Below are 17256 nucleotides of genomic sequence, written 5' to 3'. Positions count from 1 at the left end.
AGTCTTAGAAGATAAATTCACTAACCTGGGAACTGACTTTGTACCACTTCCAGCATAGAAGGCATTGCTGCCTGCCACTGAGTGAATGGCCGGCCTTTGAGGTCCCTCAGAGGAGACAGATGTACTTACCACTCAGCCATGGTGCACCTTACACCTACAGTCAGTTTTGGCAAAAGGAAGAGATGAGGTGGTGACTTACCATTGTGTTTGCAGAAGTCACACGGGCAGCTGGGCTCCCTCTCCCTGGTTCTGCCCCAGGCTCAACCTACCCCTTCTTTACCTTGGACTAGTGTCAATACCACCTGGTTCAGGTGAAGTTTTCTTTCTACCTGTTAAAGATGATAAAATCTCTGAGTCACCCGGGTGGCTCATTTGGTTAAGTGTCCAGCTCCTGGTTTCGGCTCAGGTCATGATCTCACGGTTTATGGGTTCCAGCACCACATTAGGCTCTACATTAACAGCGTGGAGCCTCCTTGGGATTCTCTCTCCCCTTCTCTCTCTCTGCCCCTCCTTGGCTCACTCTCTCTCGCTCGCTCTAAGCTTAAAAAAAAAGAGATGATAATATCTCATGGTGACGGATGGGAGTGCAGGATCCCTGAAGAGGGCAGAAGGTGCAGGGTAGGGCAAAAGTGCTAGGGCCTTTGAAGTGGATCTGAGGTCCTTTTCATACTTCCTGGAGACCTCCCAAAGCAAAAAGGGCACTCGGGACTTCCAAGTGTCCCCTTTTTACAAATGCCTGCTTCATTTCTGCTTATTCCTCCCTGGAGCCTAATGGGGCAGAAGAACTCAACCGAAGGGTTTGATAGGTTGGGCTGAGAGCTCCACTCTGCTACCAAGGCACAGTGTGACCTTGAACAAGACCTTTCTCTTCTCTGGGATGTGGTTTCTTCACGGGGATGTCTGTACTGATGACCCCCTTCCTCTTATGCTGCAGATGTCTCAGTGTGTATATCAGGGCCATTCACGGCTATAGTTACAGTGAACTGAGCAGCACAATCAGATGTCCACAAACATTCAGAGTAGGCGCGGTCATGGTTCCTACTTTATGGATGAATAAATAGGCAGGAAGAGGGGAAATTAGCTGTTCCAGTGCACATAGCAACTAACTAACAGAGCCTGGATTTGACTCCAAAGTATGTGCAATTAGTGGTTCTTCTGAATCTTGAGGTTAACAAACTTTCCTCATGCCAGACCTAGGAGGCATTCACTCCACAAATACATATTGAGGGCAGGACCTACACCCCGAACTTTGAAGGGAAGTCCTGTCATTAACTCCACTTTAGAAGAAAGGAAACTGAGACTCAGGATGATGAAGGAGCTACCTCAGCTCACCCATTGAGCAAATGGCAGGCTGGGCATCAACTCTAGCTCTTCCTGGCCCCAGAGCCCCTGGACTTGAACTCTGTAGGAACTGAATCTTGAAGACAGGGAGCACCATGGAAGGTTTTCATGAGGAGGTGTAATGTTCACACCAGGAATATCCTCCCTCTTCCTCCCCACCCTGCCTTTCAAGGCGTTGTTTTCCCCCTTGACCCCCAGCACTGGGAGCCTCTGGTGGCTTCTTGTCCTCATTGATTCAACAATTCAATCAAAATCTATTTATTGGTGTCTATGACTGGCCATGGGGATTAAGGGAGGCAACAGTCCTGCCTTCAGCTGATCACCATCCAGTGGTAAAAGCAGCAAACACAGAGGAATTGGGGAGGAGGGAGAGCAGAATAGGGCCAAGGGCACAGGCCAAAAGCATGTGGTGGGGTGAGGGGCGAAAGAGGAGTTTGGCCAGCACCACATGAGGCAGATATGGGGGTGCACAGAGGGAAGCAGCCCATTCTTCAGCCTGAGCTGACAGTCTTCCTCCTGGTACCACCCCTCCTCCCATACTCCATGGAGTAGGCAGGAAACCACCCTAGGCCAGGATGGTTTCTAATCCCAGCCATCAGTTTCCCTGGAATAAATGGGTGTCAGGGCCTGGTCAGAGGGTGGGCGATCCTGAAGGGTGCCACCAGCCCCAGCCCTCCCACTCAATAAACATCCAGTCCAGGGAAGAGCAATGGGACCATTCACAAATGGAGCCTCAGGCCAGTCCCTGACTCCCAGTTGATCTGATTACACCCCACACAGAAGTCCTGGAACCTCCACTGCTGACACAAGAACCCAGAAACATCCTGTGTCCCAGCCCCCTCTGGACCCCTCTTTTAGGATCTAGGTGAGCTAAAGAAGCTGCAAGTCCACCTTCTGCTCAAGAGAAAGGTCTGAGACCCGGCCCATCCCTCTCCCACCACCACCTTAGCCTCTGATGGCCCTGGGGCCCCTAAGAGTTCAGCTCTGCATGGGGTGTGGCAGGACAAGCTGTCTCCAGAGCACGAGGGGGGGGGGGGGAGTGGAAAAGGAGCTACGGCAATCTCAAGGAATCTGACTAGTTCCCTCCTGCCTGATGGCATTGTTGCCCTGGGCGGAGTTGCTGGGTTTAAAGAGCCGGAACCCACCTGGATTCAACACAGCCCCAGCAGCCTCTCCAAACCTGCCTTTTGCACCTGGCTCGCAGGTAAGCAAGTGTCTGCTAGGATTTCAGGGCTGCTAAGCAGAAGGGTGGGGGAAGAAGGGTGAGGGTGGAGGAGGTACCTGTCTGAGGAAGGGGTGGCAGGTGCCTGGGTATCATCAGTAAAAGGATGCATGTTTGAGGGTTTTGAGGATTGGAGGCTACTTGCTCTATGACCACCATCATATGGACCGTGGGTTAGGGTTAGGGGCTGGAGGAAACAGAAGCCAGCCTTTGGCTAAGGAGTATGTAAAGTGGAGTTGCAACCCTCATTATTGAGGAATCCCAGGGTGGTGAGGGGGGGACGAGTCCAAAGGAGGGCTAGCTGCAGAGACTGTTAAAAGCCGACAAACTCCCACGTCCAGAAGATGCACATTAATAGTCCTCCCATCCAGGACAAAAGGACCTATGTATGTATGCATGTATTTATGTATCAGATTGGCTTTATTAAGCAATTCACAAATCAGGCAACATCCCACCTAGCAAGTAAAGGGCTATGTATTTGTTTATCGTAACACACATTTCATTCCTTACTATGTGCTAGGCATTATTCTTAGGCTTCACATATAGTAACTCATTTAATTCAATCATAACCTTTTGCAGTTACTATTAATTACAGTTTTACAGGACACTGAAGCGCAGAGTGGTTAAGTAACCCACTGAGTCACACAGCAGATCGGTGGTTTTGAAGGGATTAGAGTTCCAGCCCTTTGGGCTCAGCAGATCACAACGAGGGCTTCAGTTTGCAACAGCTGACAATCCCTATGCTTGCCTGCAGCTAACAACATGCAGAAAGCTGGAAGGGGTCTTATCTCAAGGAAACAGCCACCCTCTGAACTAGTAAATAGGGACATGGATAGTTCTTACCCCAAGGAGAAAGAAAAAAGGAGTAATGATCTTTCCATCTGTCAGTTTCCTGTCAATAGCAGTCTGTACTCAGAGTGGAATTTGGGGCTGCCTTGGAACAAGATCCCTGGCTGGGGCTGAGGTGGGTGGCTCTCACCTGCCTCCACCACCACCTTTCGCCTGCTCAGCTGCTCCCTCCTCTGCTGCTCAGCCCAGGGTGGCCCTTTGCAGAGACTATCTTGGAATTCATCCTGATAGTGCCTGAGGCCCAGACCTTTGGGAAAAATAGCTCAGGGTGCCTTCGCCTTTTGAGTGTGGGTTAGGAAGGCAGGCACCAAAACCTGAGTTAGCACAGTAGCTCTGCTCCTCTGACCGAGAGTCAGGCATCTGATTAAAGACTTTAACGAAGACTTTAACAAACCACTTACTACGTGCAAGCACTGTTCTAAATACTTAACTAGTAGTAGCTCAATATATGTCACTCCACTAGTCATTACTACTAGAAATTGGTAACTTTCCCCAAACCACCTCAGAAGCCAAGTGCACCCTTGGGATTTGTGCCCTGGTTCTTTGCCTCAGGGACTGTGAGCCTCTGGCAGGTCAGGGCTATCTGACCCCAGCCTGTCCCCCTCCCCTGCAGCCCTGCCCTGAAGCTGTATCATGAAGAGAGTGACCCGGGCCCTTCTCCTCACATTGGCAGGTGAGTCCCCCCTGCCCCCAGAAGTGAACCTGCTGCCACTCACCCTCCCACCAAGGCAGTGAAAGCGAGGGCAGCATCTCCCAAAGGCGGGGGGGGGGGGGGGGGGGGGGGCTGATGTCGAACAAATGTGTTTTCGTTTAAACCATCAATTTAAAGAGCAGCACTAAGGAAATAATAATACAGTTAGGAAGTGGATATTGCAAAATTGTCCTACATGACTGAACTTTGGAAAACGGTAACCATCTGTTGGCATAAAGAGAGAAGCATTTCCTGGGGCGCCTGGTAGCTCGGTCAGTTAAGTGTCCGACTTCGGCTCAGGTCATGATCTCACGGTTCATAGGTTTGAGCCCTGCATTGGGCTTTGCAATGATGATGCTGAGCCTGCTTGGGATTCTCCCTCTCCCTGTGTCCCTCCCCCACTCACACTCTCTCTCTCAAAATAAACAAACTTTAGGGGCGCCTGGGTGGCGCAGTCGGTTAAGCGTCCGACTTCAGCCAGGTCACGATCTCGCGGTCCGTGAGTTCGAGCCCCGCGTCGGGCTCTGGGCTGATGGCTCGGAGCCTGGAGCCTGTTTCCGATTCTGTGTCTCCCTCTCTCTCTGCCCCTCCCCCGTTCATGCTCTGTCTCTCTCTGTCCCAAAAATAAAAAAATTAAAAAAAAAAAAATAAATAAATAAATAAACAAACTTTAAAAAGAGAGAGAGAGAAGCTTTCCCTATTCCCTAACAGGGCATTGGCCAGAGTCTGTGTAGGAAGCTTCTCAGAAGAGGGTAAAAAGATACCAACACACCATCCCATTTCATATGCAAGAAAGGCTAGCAGGAAGCAAGAGAAATAGCAGGAAGGGCGAGTTGGGGAGGGGGTGCATGGCTATGGGGTGAGAGAAAAAATCCCAGCGTTGTATGGAGCTGGGAAAGGTGTGAAGAAGGAAGGGAACTGGTGACTCCAGGGTCCCCCCCTACCCATGAGGCTGGTTGTCATCTTTGCCCTTCTGGGCTGAGGTCCTGACTGCTGATTCATTTTGAGACCAGTGTCACGAATTAATACAGATCCCTCTGCTTTTTCCCACCCAGGCCTGCCTGCCTTGGAAGCCAATGATCTGGTCGGTGAGTGAGGCCCCAAACTGCCCTGCTCCTGCTGCCCTACATTTTCCCTCTAAGACTCCACATGCTGCCTCCTGGTTCTGGTCCTTATTCTTTCTTCTTCTTCTTCTTCTTTTTTTTTTTTCTTTTTCCCCTTTCCCACAGATAAAGACAGCCCCTTCTATTATGGTAAGAGCTGATATCCCTCACCCCCACCCCCCCACCCCTACCTTACCTTTGCCTATCCGGCTGGACCTCTTTGCTAGAGCTTAGTGAGGGCTGATGAGGGAAGAGCAGCAAGATGGGGCTGGGACTGGAGATTGCAGAGTCAGCATGGTCTATGAAAAGACTGAAAGGCCAACATGCAACATGATCTTTGGGAGAACTTCATTCCAGCAAGGAGGGAAGGTCTCCACAGGATATTTAGGAAGATTTGTGGGGGAGGGGCTGGGGGCTCTTGAGTCCCCAGGTATCTCACCTGATCCTCCCCTTACTCTCTCACTTGCCGCCTTCCCCAGCACCTGGCTCTTTGCTCTTTGCCCTACACCCCCCCCCCTGCCCCCAGGCGGGTTTCCTCTTCCTTGGCCTGGCACTGTCCTCTAGTATCCCTACACACTCATCTCCCCCCTAGCTTCAGCTCAAGTGCCACCTTTCAGAAAAGCCTTCCTTCTTTTTCTGTGCCCTTCTGCTTATGTTTTTCCCCTAGTGCTGTTGCCACCAGATATTATACGGTGTATCTATTTACTGACTTGTCTTTCTTGTTGCCTGGAATGCAAGTGCATTTGTACAAGCAGGTGATGATAAATATCTTTTGAATGAGTGAGTGGAGTGGAGCCAGGCTGGTGCCAGCTCACCCTCTGCTCCCCCAGACTGGGAAAGCCTGCAGCTGGGTGGGATGATTGTTGGAGGGCTCCTGTGCATCGCTGGAATCTTGATAGCCCTGAGTGAGTGGTGGGCTGGCAGGCAGGGCATGGGGGGGGGGGGGGGGCATGGCCCAGGCTCCGCAGGTTCTTTGCATTGACCATCTTGTCCTCTCCCAGGTGGAAAATGCAAATGCAAGTACAATAAGAAGCACAGGTGAGATAGGGCCCCTGTTGTATGCACCTGGAGCTGAGCACACCTATTTTGGGGTAAAGTTCTGCAATTCAGAGGAAGAGGAGAGCCTCTTGGCTGCCCCCTGGGCTTGCAGTGGGATTTGTTATTCACAGATAATCAGCCTCAAAGCTCCCCAAATAGGGAGAGAGCTATAACCCTTGGTATTGTTTTGTTTTTTAAAGTTTCTTTTATTTATGTTGAGAGACAGAGACAGAGGGCACTTGCGCACATGCTCAAGTGGGGGAGGGGAAAAGAGAGAGGATTGAAAACAGGTTTGGAGCTGTGAGCACAAAGCCCCACAAAGCCCTGGGGAGGGGGCACCAGGAGTCTTGATGCGGGATAAGGACAGAAGTTTGGGGTGGGGAGATACTAATTTCGTGTGTCCCCTTCTCAGCCTCTTACCTGAGAGGGCCACTCCACTCATCACTCCAGGTGAGACGGGCTTCTTTGGCTTCTTTGAGAGGCTTCCAGGCACTCAGGGAGGGTGGCCATAGTATTTGAGTTGTTAAATGTTATGCCATGTGTAAGGCAGGACTGTCCTGAGCCAGCCCAGCCTTGGGGTCTCCGAAGGCTGAGGGGATTGGCTTGTAGTGACCAGGTCTATGAGGAGTTCACCCCATTCTCTCCTCAGGCTCTGCCAGTACCTGCTGAGCACAGGACCAGCTTTGTGGCACTTTCCGTACCAGCTCCCATGCTGTTCCCTCCCCTCTTGGGGCCCTTACATGATGGCCTTTCTCTCCAAAGCTGGGCCCTTCAGCTCCTGTCTGATCAGGACACTGTCTAAAGCTTATTTCTAAATTAAACTGTCTCACTCCTCCCTCCAGTGGTCTTGTGACTTTCTGTGGGTCTGCTTGGGAATAGGCAGGCTGGGCAGGGACTCTCACATCTTGCTCAGGAATGTTCAGGCCCTTCAGTGGCTGGTGGGTAGGGGGTCCAGTGGATTGCTAAGGTTTCCTATGGCCGCATGTCTGTCCCAAGGCCCACTCCCCACATGCCCTCCACTTTGAAAACCTCCTGATAATTGATCCCTTGCCTCATCCATGCACTGTGCAAGATACCTCAGTGTTCTATCAAAAGATCTTACAATTCCCACACCTTGCCTAGAGACCCTAGAAGTCCCAATGAGCCAGGTACCCATGACATCCTCTAACCTAGAATGACCCCCAGGGGCTCGCCCTCCACTAAGGTGCCACCTCACTCAGTGAATACTGTCTATCATTGACACCACTCAGGAAATGAAGCAGTTATTTTGTTGATTCACCCCAGTAAAACCCAATATAACCCTCAGACCAACCCACAGACCCTCTGCCCACCCTAGGTACTATCCTATAGGACCCTACTATGAGCCACATCCCAAGGAGCCCTGCATAGTGCACAAATCTAGGTCCCCCAGTATGTTCAAGTCCACTCCTGGAACACCTCACTTGAAAGGTCCCTACATGTGCAGAGTGGGGCTGGGGAAATGTCTCTCCCACCTCAGTAGCCATCTGTCCTGCTGCCTCATCCTTCATGCCAACCTCAATAGCCCAGGATGGAAGGAGTCAGGTGCACTCAGTCCAGCCCTCCCTGCATAGGCCCTGGGGTGGAGTCAGGCCCAGCAGCAGAGATCTGCCCTGTCCCGGCCAAACAGTGGTGCACAGTCTGGATCTGCAGCCATGTTGGTGCATCTTGGTGTTGCTTCAAGCCAGCTCTCTTTAATGGTGCACTGCTCCAAACCCTCCCTCCACTTCTTAAGGGTGGTGTGGGTCCTGTGGAAAGTATGTGTCCTAGAATTCAGGCCCCTGACTTGTAGACTTGGGTTAGGAGGCTATAGCAGGGGAGTCTGAAAGCTGAGGACCCTATCTTCTGGTTGGCAGCCCATCCCAGACCCTGAGGTCTAAAAATGAGATTGATAGATCTGCTTAGGGCCCTTGAAACAGGATATATAAGGAGGTAGAGGTAGGGGAGAGTTCCAAGGCTTGCCCAGAGCTGCACCAAGAACTTTAAGAACCTGAGTGAGACCCAAGATACCTGGTTGAAAGTGCAGCCACTGTCTGAGTGACCAAGGGCAGCAGGGAGCCATGGAGGTTGGCAGCTGTGCCAAGCTCATCACCGCCAGGACCCATCCTATAAGGCCCTTAACGTCCCAGGATTCTGAGCCTATGCATGCTGTGAAGGAGATACAAGTGTGTTTCAGCGGCTGGAATGCGTGGGCACCAATGGGTGATGTGTTCGGGTTAAGAGGTGACATTTGAGCTGAATCCTCAAAGGTGAATGATTAGAGGCGCGAGCCGCACAAACATCTCTCCTGGTGGAGAGATCAGCGTGTGCAATCGACCTTTTGCAAAGACCAGAGGCAAGTCAGTATGACTGGAACCTGTGCGATGAGATCAAAGAGGAAGGAGGCAGGTGCGGCCACTACAGGCAGAAACACCGTCCCCTCCTGAGTGGAGACGTGGGAACAGGAGGAAGGCTGAGAGCACAGGGCACGCAGCCCAACACAGGGCAGCAGCCGCAAGCACCACAGAGTCAGAGCCTCAGAAGGTGGCTTCCAAACTCGCTCTGCAGCCCTGGGGAGTGGGGTGCAGGTCCCTGTCCTTGGACATGTAGGATGCTGGTGTGTGTGGATTGCATTTGAGAAGCTAAAAATGAGCTCCACCAGGAAAGCAAAGACTGTGGCTGTTGGTGGGGCTAGAGTGGCAGACATGGAAGCCACGTGGTCAAAATGCCACCTTCTGAGTGAGGGAAAACTGCTTTCTTTTTGTTTTTAAGTTTATTTAAGTAATCTCTACACCAGGGTGCCTGGGTGGCTCAGTCTGTTAAGCCTGTGATTCTTTATTTCAGCTCAGGTCATGATCTCACAGTTCCTGGGTTGGAGCCCCACATAGGGCTCTGCACTGACAGTGAGCAGCTGGCTTGGGATTCTCTCTCTACCTCTCTCTCTCTTTGCCCCTCCCCCCCAAAAGTAAATAAATAAACTTAAAAAATAATCTCTACACCCAATGTGGGGCTCGAACTCATGACTGGAAATCAAGAGTTGCCTGCTTCTCTGGCTGAGCCAATCAGGTACCGCTCCACCCCCCCCAACTGCTTTCTTCCTGAAACACTTAGGTCTCTACCATCACGAGCCTAAGAAGCTCTGCTGTTGGAAATCCTACTAGTAAGAAGGAAACCCCACCCTTGCCTGGGGGACTTAAATCACTTTTTTCTGGGGGGGGGGGGAGTTTATTTACTATTTTTTTAGTATTCTCTACACCCGACATGGAGCTTGAACTCACCACTGGGGGATCAAGAATAGCATGCTCTACTGACTGACCAGCCAGGTGCCATGGGACCTAAGTCACTTTGACTGGATATTCAGGGATTCCAACCTGGGCGCCCGCTCCGGTAAAGGGTTTCTGGACACGACGACATTCCACATCCATCGTAACATTTTAGTTTCCTGGCTCCACTTGGCAGCGGACCCCAGTCCCAGTCCTGCTTTGCTCTCAACGGCTTTATTGCAATTTTGGCTGAACAAACTGCACAGTTCCCTCAAGTCCTATAAGCAAGCACTCTGGGGTGAGGGACTCCACAACCCCTACACCTCCAATATGTGGGACTCCGTCAGTGCCCAGCGTAGTGAGCCTGACTTTGTCCAATTACAGGTGGGTACCTGGTGATTTAGGCTGCTTCTGCCTGACCAAGGCTGGGGCAAGGGGCAGGGGGCAAGGCTCATGGAGGACGTCGGGGGGTCTGGCTTAATTATGGGTAGAAGACAGGGAGTGTGATAGGGATGGTAATGGGGAGTAAGTTAGCCTGTGTGTTAGACAGCTGGGCCCTGGAGTTGGGCTGTGGATTCCCATGAAAAACAAGTCCAGTCCCCACCTCCTCACCTCACCCCCACCCCCAGTCGGGAGAGGGAAAGGTAGCCATAGAATGAGAGGGGTCTCTGCTCAGGGTTCCTGTGTGAAATCTCTCCCGGTGCCTCAGAGACCCCTTCCCCGGGCCCAGTTCTCCTTGGAGAGGTGTGACTTTAGTCCCAATTCCCTTCCTTTTGCCCTCTTCTCCCAGAGGAGGAGCTGCCCAGAGAACCAGAGATAGCAAAAGATAATTTCTATGTAATTGAATACTTAGTATGTGAAGGGAATTGTTAACAAACATTTCACACCTTAACTCAATTTGTATCATTCCATCTGTGCAGAGGAGGAAACCAAGGCTCTCAGAGGTTCTCACAGGCCATTTATCACTGGTATTTATCACTATCACTTATCACTATCTGGGAGAAAAGCCAGTGACTGTGCCTGCTTCGGGACTATATATATCCCTCCCCATTGTATGTATATATGTATGTATATGTACTTTTAATGTTAAGTGCTATGCCCAATGTGGTGACTACTTGACTACTTGACAAGAGTTACATGTTCTGGTCTTCTAGCTGGCTCAGTCAGAAAAGCAGGAGGGTTTGGGGCGCCTGGGTGGCTCAATCGGTTAAGCGTCCGACTTCGGCTCAGGTCACGATCTCACTGTCCGTGGGTTCGAGCCCCGCGTCGGGCTCTGTGCTGACTGCTCAGAGCCTGGAGCCTGTTTCAGATTCTGTGTCTCCCTCTCTCTCTGACCCTCCCCTGTTCATGCTCTGTCTCTCTCTGTCTCAAAAATAAATAAATGTTAAAAAAAAAATTTTTTTTAAGAAAAGCAGGAGGGTCTTGATCTTGGGGTCATGAATTTGAAGCTGGGTATAGAGATTACTTAATTAAAAAAAAAAAATTGCATGCTCTACTGAGTGAGCCAGCCAGGTACCCCCTCCCCATTTTTAAATTTAAATACTCTTATTCTTTTTCTAATTGCAAACATCTTTTATGCTTGTAACAGAAAACGTGAACATTACAGAGATAATGAGTAAATCAATTTTTAACCCAGCACCCAGAAATAATCAAGGTAAAAGTTTGATAATTCTATTAACTGTTATATATAAATACTATTCTCTCTCTCTCTCTCCCTCTCATACACACACACACACACACACACACACACACACACACACATCTCATTACTTTGTATTGCTGCGTAGTAGTCTGAGGGAGAGCTTTTCAAGTAAGGGCCTATTAATGAGAAAAAGTTGTTTTATTCTAAGACTAGTAACTTAAACACTGTAATATTTGTTTCCCAGAATGTACAGCAGCATCTAACTCTCAATTTTTTAATTTTTAAGCAATCTCTATATCCAATGTGGGGCTCAAACTTACAACCCTGAGATCAAGAGTGCTCTACTGACTGAGAGCACTCACTCTACTGAGTGGTTCATACTCTGACTGAGCCGGCCAGGCACCACTTACCCTCAATTTTTGTGTAACATGCTGTAAAACCCAGGAGAAGAAGTAAGGACCAACAGCTAACATGAGGGAGTGACTGACTGACTAAGTTCTATGCCCGGCTCTGTAGAGGGATTTATCACTCAAGTCTCAACCCAGCCAGAGGAATATTCTAACGGGAAGATTAGAGCAATTCTGCTCAAAATGCACCAGGGATACCCTATTCACCTTACAGAAAAATCCCCTTTTTTTTTTGTTTAAAAGTTTTTAAATGTTTTTATTTTTGAGAGAGCGTGAGCGAGTGCACAAGCAGGGGAGGAGCAGAGAAAGAGGGAGGCAGAGGACCGAAAGTGGGCTCTGTGCTGACAGCAGTTAATCCAATGCAGGGCTCGAACTCAGGAACCGTGAGATCATGACCTGGACCAAAGTCAGATGCTTAACCAACTGAGCCACCCAGGCACCCCAGAAAAGCCCCCTTCACATGGCCCATAGGCCCTACTTTTGACCCCAGTCCCTACCAACATTCCATCCTCACCCACTGTCCTTTCCTACGCTCGCCCTGCTTCCTAGGTATTGTACTGTCTGAACACCAGTTGTCTGCTACCTCAGCCTTAAGGCACTGCACTCCTCCCTCTGCTGGCCATTTTCCCAATTGCCCAGCATCCCTGCATCACCACCAATGAATTCCCCTCCTTTAGGCCCTTTTTGGAGGCCTCCTGGCCACCCTACAACTGCACCACCACCACTTGTCCTCATTACTGATTGCTGCTGCTTCTTTGTACTCAGCCCTAATTCATATACTATTTATGTTTTATTGATTTATTTGTTATGTTCTCCCACCCCTACCAGAGTGTAAATTCAAATTGGTGCCTACAGAATTTTCTGAGTTTGGGTCACAGATTTGGCTCTTCTCAAGTTATCATTTTATGGTTTCCACTGAGTACATATTGGCCATTTTGAGCTTTTTGTGTTCTCAGGGTAATTTTTAAAAGTCAGGCTGCATGCCTGCCACCAATCCCCTCTTAAATGATAATAGCACATGGGTCTTGTAAGTATCCTATGCCTCCAATATATGTACACAATATCTAAACCCTATCAAAAATATCCAGGCATAAAAAAACAAAGGATGCCAGACAACATAAACACAGAAAAAGAAGATGCAGATATTAGTCTGATCAGACCACGACTTTAAACTGTGACTGGTATGTTCAAGGAGAGATGGTATATGGAGAGTCTCAGAAGAAAACAGAATGGATGCATTGTGGGGTAAGCTGTGTGTACTTCAAAAAGGTATGCTCAGGTTTTAACCCCCAGTACCTGAGACTATGACCTTATTTGGAAATAGGGTTTCTGCAGATACAATCATTTTAAGATGCGGTCATACTTGATTAGGGTGGGCCCTAATTCAAGGACTTATAAAGAAGAAAATTTGGACACAGGTAGAAGGCTATGTGACAATAGAGGCATAGATAGGAATGGTGCAGCTGCAAACCAAGGAACGCCAAGTTTTCTGGCAACCATGGAAGCTAGAAAGAGGCATGGAAGGATTCTTCCTTGCAACTACAGAGGAAGCATGACCTTGCCAACACCTTGATTTTGACTTCTCATCTCCAGAACTGTGAACAAATTAAATTTTTTGCATTATGTAAAAAAAAATCAAATTTTAGAACTAAAAAGGTTTTTTTTTAAGTTTATTTACTTATGATCTCTACACCCAACACAGGGCTTGAACTCAACCCCAGGATCAAGAGTCACACACTCCACCAACAAGCCAGTCAAGTGCCTCAGAATTAAAAGTTCTTAACTGGAGTTAAGAACATAACTGATGCTTAACAAGTTAGGCTTAGCTGCAGAGAAAGAGTGAATTGGGAGATAGATAATAAGGAATATCAAGATAATGTAAGGAGAGAAATGCATTAAATAATTTAAAACTCAACATTTACTAATGATTAAAAAATGTACATATACTAAACCTGAAGCAAATGGAAATTCTCCTAATTTAATTTTTGAATGTTTATTCATTTTTGAGAGACAGAGAGAGCACAAGCGGGGGAGGGACAGAGAGAGAGGGAGACAGAATCCGAAGCAGGCTCCAGGCTCTGAGCTGTTAGCACATAGCCCAACACACGGCTCAAACCCACGAACCGTGAGATCATGATCTGAGCTGAAGTCGGACACTTAACTGACTGAGCCACCCAGGAGCCCCAAATTCTCTTAATAAAGGGTATGAGACCAAAAAAGCAATCTTTATCTTAAGGATTTTTTTTTAAAGTAATCTCTACACCCAACGTGGGGCTTGAATTTATAACCCCAAGATCAAGAGTCGCATGTTCCACTGACTGAGCCAGCCAGGTGCCCTGACAATATTTTAAGGGAGAAATAACAAAAGCTTTCTCTCTGAAACTGGGAATAAAACAAGGATGTCCTCTCACTCCACTTTGTTCAGCATCACGTTTCTAATGATAAAAGACAAACTTTGATCTAAGAGCAGGCCACAAGGCAAAAAAAGAATAAAGTACATAGGGATTAGGAAAAAAACAAAACAAAACAGAACTATCATTGTTTGCAAACAGCATTTTTTTACATAGAAAATCTACATTTAAACCTGCATTGATAAGTAAATTTATTGAATTCAGCAAGGCCACACTCAATATAAAAATCCACAGTATTTCTTGGGGCACTTAGGGCACATGGATGACTCAATCGATAGAGCATGCAACTTTTGATATTGGGGTTGTGAGTTCAAACCCCACGTTGGGTGTAGAGTTTGCTTAAAAAAAAAAAAAAATCCATAGTATTTTTTTTTTTTTAGTCCTAAGAAGTCCCAGCAACAAACTAAGCAAATCAGAGATACCATGTAAAATATAATACTGGAAGCAAATCTAATGGAGTATGTGCAAGAAGCTTTACACAAAAACTAAAAACAAAACTGAGATGCCTTAAAAGAACCTTATGATTTGATGCCTCTGCCAACACCACAGAGCATGGGTGGCGGTTAGTGCAGAGTGAGGCTCAGTAACTCCAGGAGCTGCGTTTGGAACAGTAAATAGCTCTGATATAGGGGCACGGCCTTGATTCATAACACTCAGGGTCTGAGCTGGGACTGTTCATTGAGACTTGTCAAGAGACACCACACAAAACCATTTATGAACACAGATACCTCGATCATGGGGCCTACTCTGTCCTCTGTGGCAGATGGCAGGGCAGCCTCCAGGACCCCTGCAGCCTTTTGGTCACCTAATAATTGGGTAGGACCAGTATTTTCATGTAATGAAATAAATCCAAAATCCAAAATGTCTTTCCAAAAATTATGTCTTTTAGTGATGAAGTGTCTTGACCTTTACTTTGGAGGAAGAAATGTCCCAGATCCGCCCAAAGCCAAAAGTTAGCAAACACTTCCTGTAAAGTCTCAGATTGTACATACATGAGGCTTTGTGAGCCACATGGTCTCAAATCAAACTGCCCACCTCTCTGTCAATGTAGCACAAGAGCAGCCACAGACAAAACAAATGGACATAGCTGTGTACCAATAAAACATTTACAAAGAACTGGTAGCAGGCCAGATGTGGCCCCAGGACCCTAGTTTTGCCTATCACTGCCCAAGACTATCAGACTTTAAAAAACTTCCATGATGTGGCAGAGCCCTGAATTCTTCCTCCCTTTAGCACACAGAATTCTGCTTCCTCCCCCAAGAATGAAGATGTCATTAATACAGTGGAGCACGGCAAGGTGATCAATGTCTCTCCAGACTCTACTATATAACAGAGAGCAGGAGAGTTACCACAGCCCTGGAGAAGACAGGGAATGTGTTCTAATGTTATGAGGTTAAAATTTTTAATCTCCTCCTTGATGCTGATTAAAGGAAATATATTCATTAGGTCAGGAGTTCTCAAGTGCTGGAGACTTGATTTATACTGGCAAGGGCACCTCATTAAGCACTGAATTGTGCTGAGATAACTTGGTTAATTTCCTGGTCATCCACTATCCTCTACCAGAATGCATCTGCTGTTTGCTGAAACCACACAAGTAAATTAAAAAGGCATTTGCTTGCCTTTCTAAATTAAAAAAAAAAATTTTTTTTTGGACATTCACCTTTGAGAGACAGAGCATAAGCGGAAGAGGGCAGAGAGGGAGACACAAAATCTGAAGCAGGCACCAGGCTCCGAGCTGTCAGCACAGAGCCGTATGCAGCAGTCGAACCCACAAACTGTGAGATCATGACCTAAGCCGAAGTCGGACACTTAACTGAGCCACCCAGATGCCCATTTGCCTTTCCAAATAGTCTGCAAGCATGGTTCAACCCTCAGATGTTGTGGCATTTCTCCTTATTCACAGTACTGAACGGGGAACACCAAGAGGTTCCCCTTGGCCTTTCCTGCCATTATGGCTCTTAATTCACAAGCCAAGGATCCAGTGCAGGGGGGAGGGCAGCTGTCAACTGCCTAATGTACCCCTTTGTACTAATTCACTCAGGGAGGTACCTGCAGGGGTCTGCAAACTTGTTTGACCTACAGTGAGATGAACTTGGCCTGCAAACTTGGCCTTCTCACATTACCACTCTAAGAAAATCCTGATTTTCAATTAGCTTTCTGCTCATAGAGTCAGAGTAATATCTGGGGGCAGAAAGTTGACAGACCTTATAGCTGTGCCTGTGTGTGGACCCTGTCCATACAGAGGTCCTAGTCTTAACCACAGATCTGGCCAGGTGAAGCCTCTTACTGCCTTTGGGTTCACTGTCCATTATGGCAATCAGCTTACCTCACATGTGATGGAATCCCTTTAACCCTTTCTTGTACTGCCAACCATGGCTGTGTTTCCATTAAGCTTAAAATGCTTGTGCGCTTCCCTAGCACATTCCTTTATCAACTTAAAAGTGCCCTTGGACCCTCCCACAGAACATTTTTAAAAATTTATTTAAGTAATCACTATACCCACATGGGGCTTGAAGTCACGAGCCCAAGATCAAGCATTGCCATGCTCTTTCAACTGGGCCTGCCAGGTGCCCCTCTACAGCACACTTTTAGCTGGTGTTTTTCCTGCCTTCATATACTAAATCCTAACATGCCCACCTGAATCTGATGACCCCTTTCTCAACAGCCAGCATCCCTTCCTCCAGTAGGTTGCTGTCTCCAAGCTTCAAGAGTTGACTGCAGCAGATTGTTAGGATGGATTCCAAGCATTTTACTCAAAAGTTAAATCCTTAGTCACAGGAGATGCCGGTTATCACTTTACACGCATCCTTCTGGTCCAGCATCCTCCAGACCCCCTCCTGTCCACACGTATCAATCAGGCCCTGGCTGTTTGGTAGCATCTGCATTTCCTCCTGCAGTGGGGCCTCTCCCTTCTGTGTCATGCTAAGTCCTGATACTAGTTTTCTGGAACAGAAAAATCAGAATTTCCTTGAAGGTACTAGATAGCAAATTATATTAGGTTTTGCAGGCCAAGGCATATTTAAATTTTTGTCTACTAATAAGAATGGGATTCATTTGGGGAGTTTTTAACTGGGGCTCCCTGACATTAAATTGATTCATCTGTAAAACCCATTCTCAGGTCACGGACCATGTAAAAACAGGCAGCAGGTTGGATTTGACAGGCAGTCTGCCAATCCATTCTAGAAACAATACTGGAAGTGGACTTTGATGAGGAGGACATCTTATAAATCACCTACCACAGGTGAGATCTCCAGATAGTTTTACTTCTAGTAAGAGCCACTACTGCTGGCCC

General features: G+C 47.9%; 1 protein-coding gene across 3 annotated transcripts; it reads left to right on the top strand.

Moving 5' to 3' along the window:
• The first annotated feature begins 2435 nt into the window (after positions 1–2435).
• On the top strand, positions 2436–7079 carry FXYD4 (FXYD domain containing ion transport regulator 4). 3 transcript variants are annotated; one of them, XM_058697097.1, is made up of 7 exons: positions 2436–2545; positions 4026–4085; positions 5159–5191; positions 6037–6111; positions 6208–6244; positions 6657–6694; positions 6894–7079. In XM_058697097.1, the coding sequence occupies exons 2-7, from the start codon at positions 4046–4048 to the stop codon at positions 6911–6913; spliced, it is 243 nt and encodes an 80-aa protein (XP_058553080.1). In that variant the 5' UTR covers positions 2436–2545; positions 4026–4045; the 3' UTR covers positions 6914–7079. The 3 variants fall into 3 exon arrangements, 2 of the variants coding, with proteins under 2 accessions (XP_058553080.1, XP_058553079.1); XM_058697096.1 differs by lacking the exon at positions 2436–2545 and adding an exon at positions 3412–3527; XR_009252406.1 differs by lacking the exons at positions 2436–2545; positions 4026–4085; positions 5159–5191 and adding an exon at positions 5344–5356.
• The last annotated feature ends 10177 nt before the right edge of the window (positions 7080–17256 follow it).

The sequence above is a fragment of the Neofelis nebulosa genome, chromosome 13, assembly GCF_028018385.1.
Source record: "Neofelis nebulosa isolate mNeoNeb1 chromosome 13, mNeoNeb1.pri, whole genome shotgun sequence".
Classification (NCBI taxonomy): Eukaryota; Metazoa; Chordata; class Mammalia; order Carnivora; family Felidae; genus Neofelis; species Neofelis nebulosa.
This window is presented reverse-complemented; position numbering and strand designations above follow the sequence as displayed.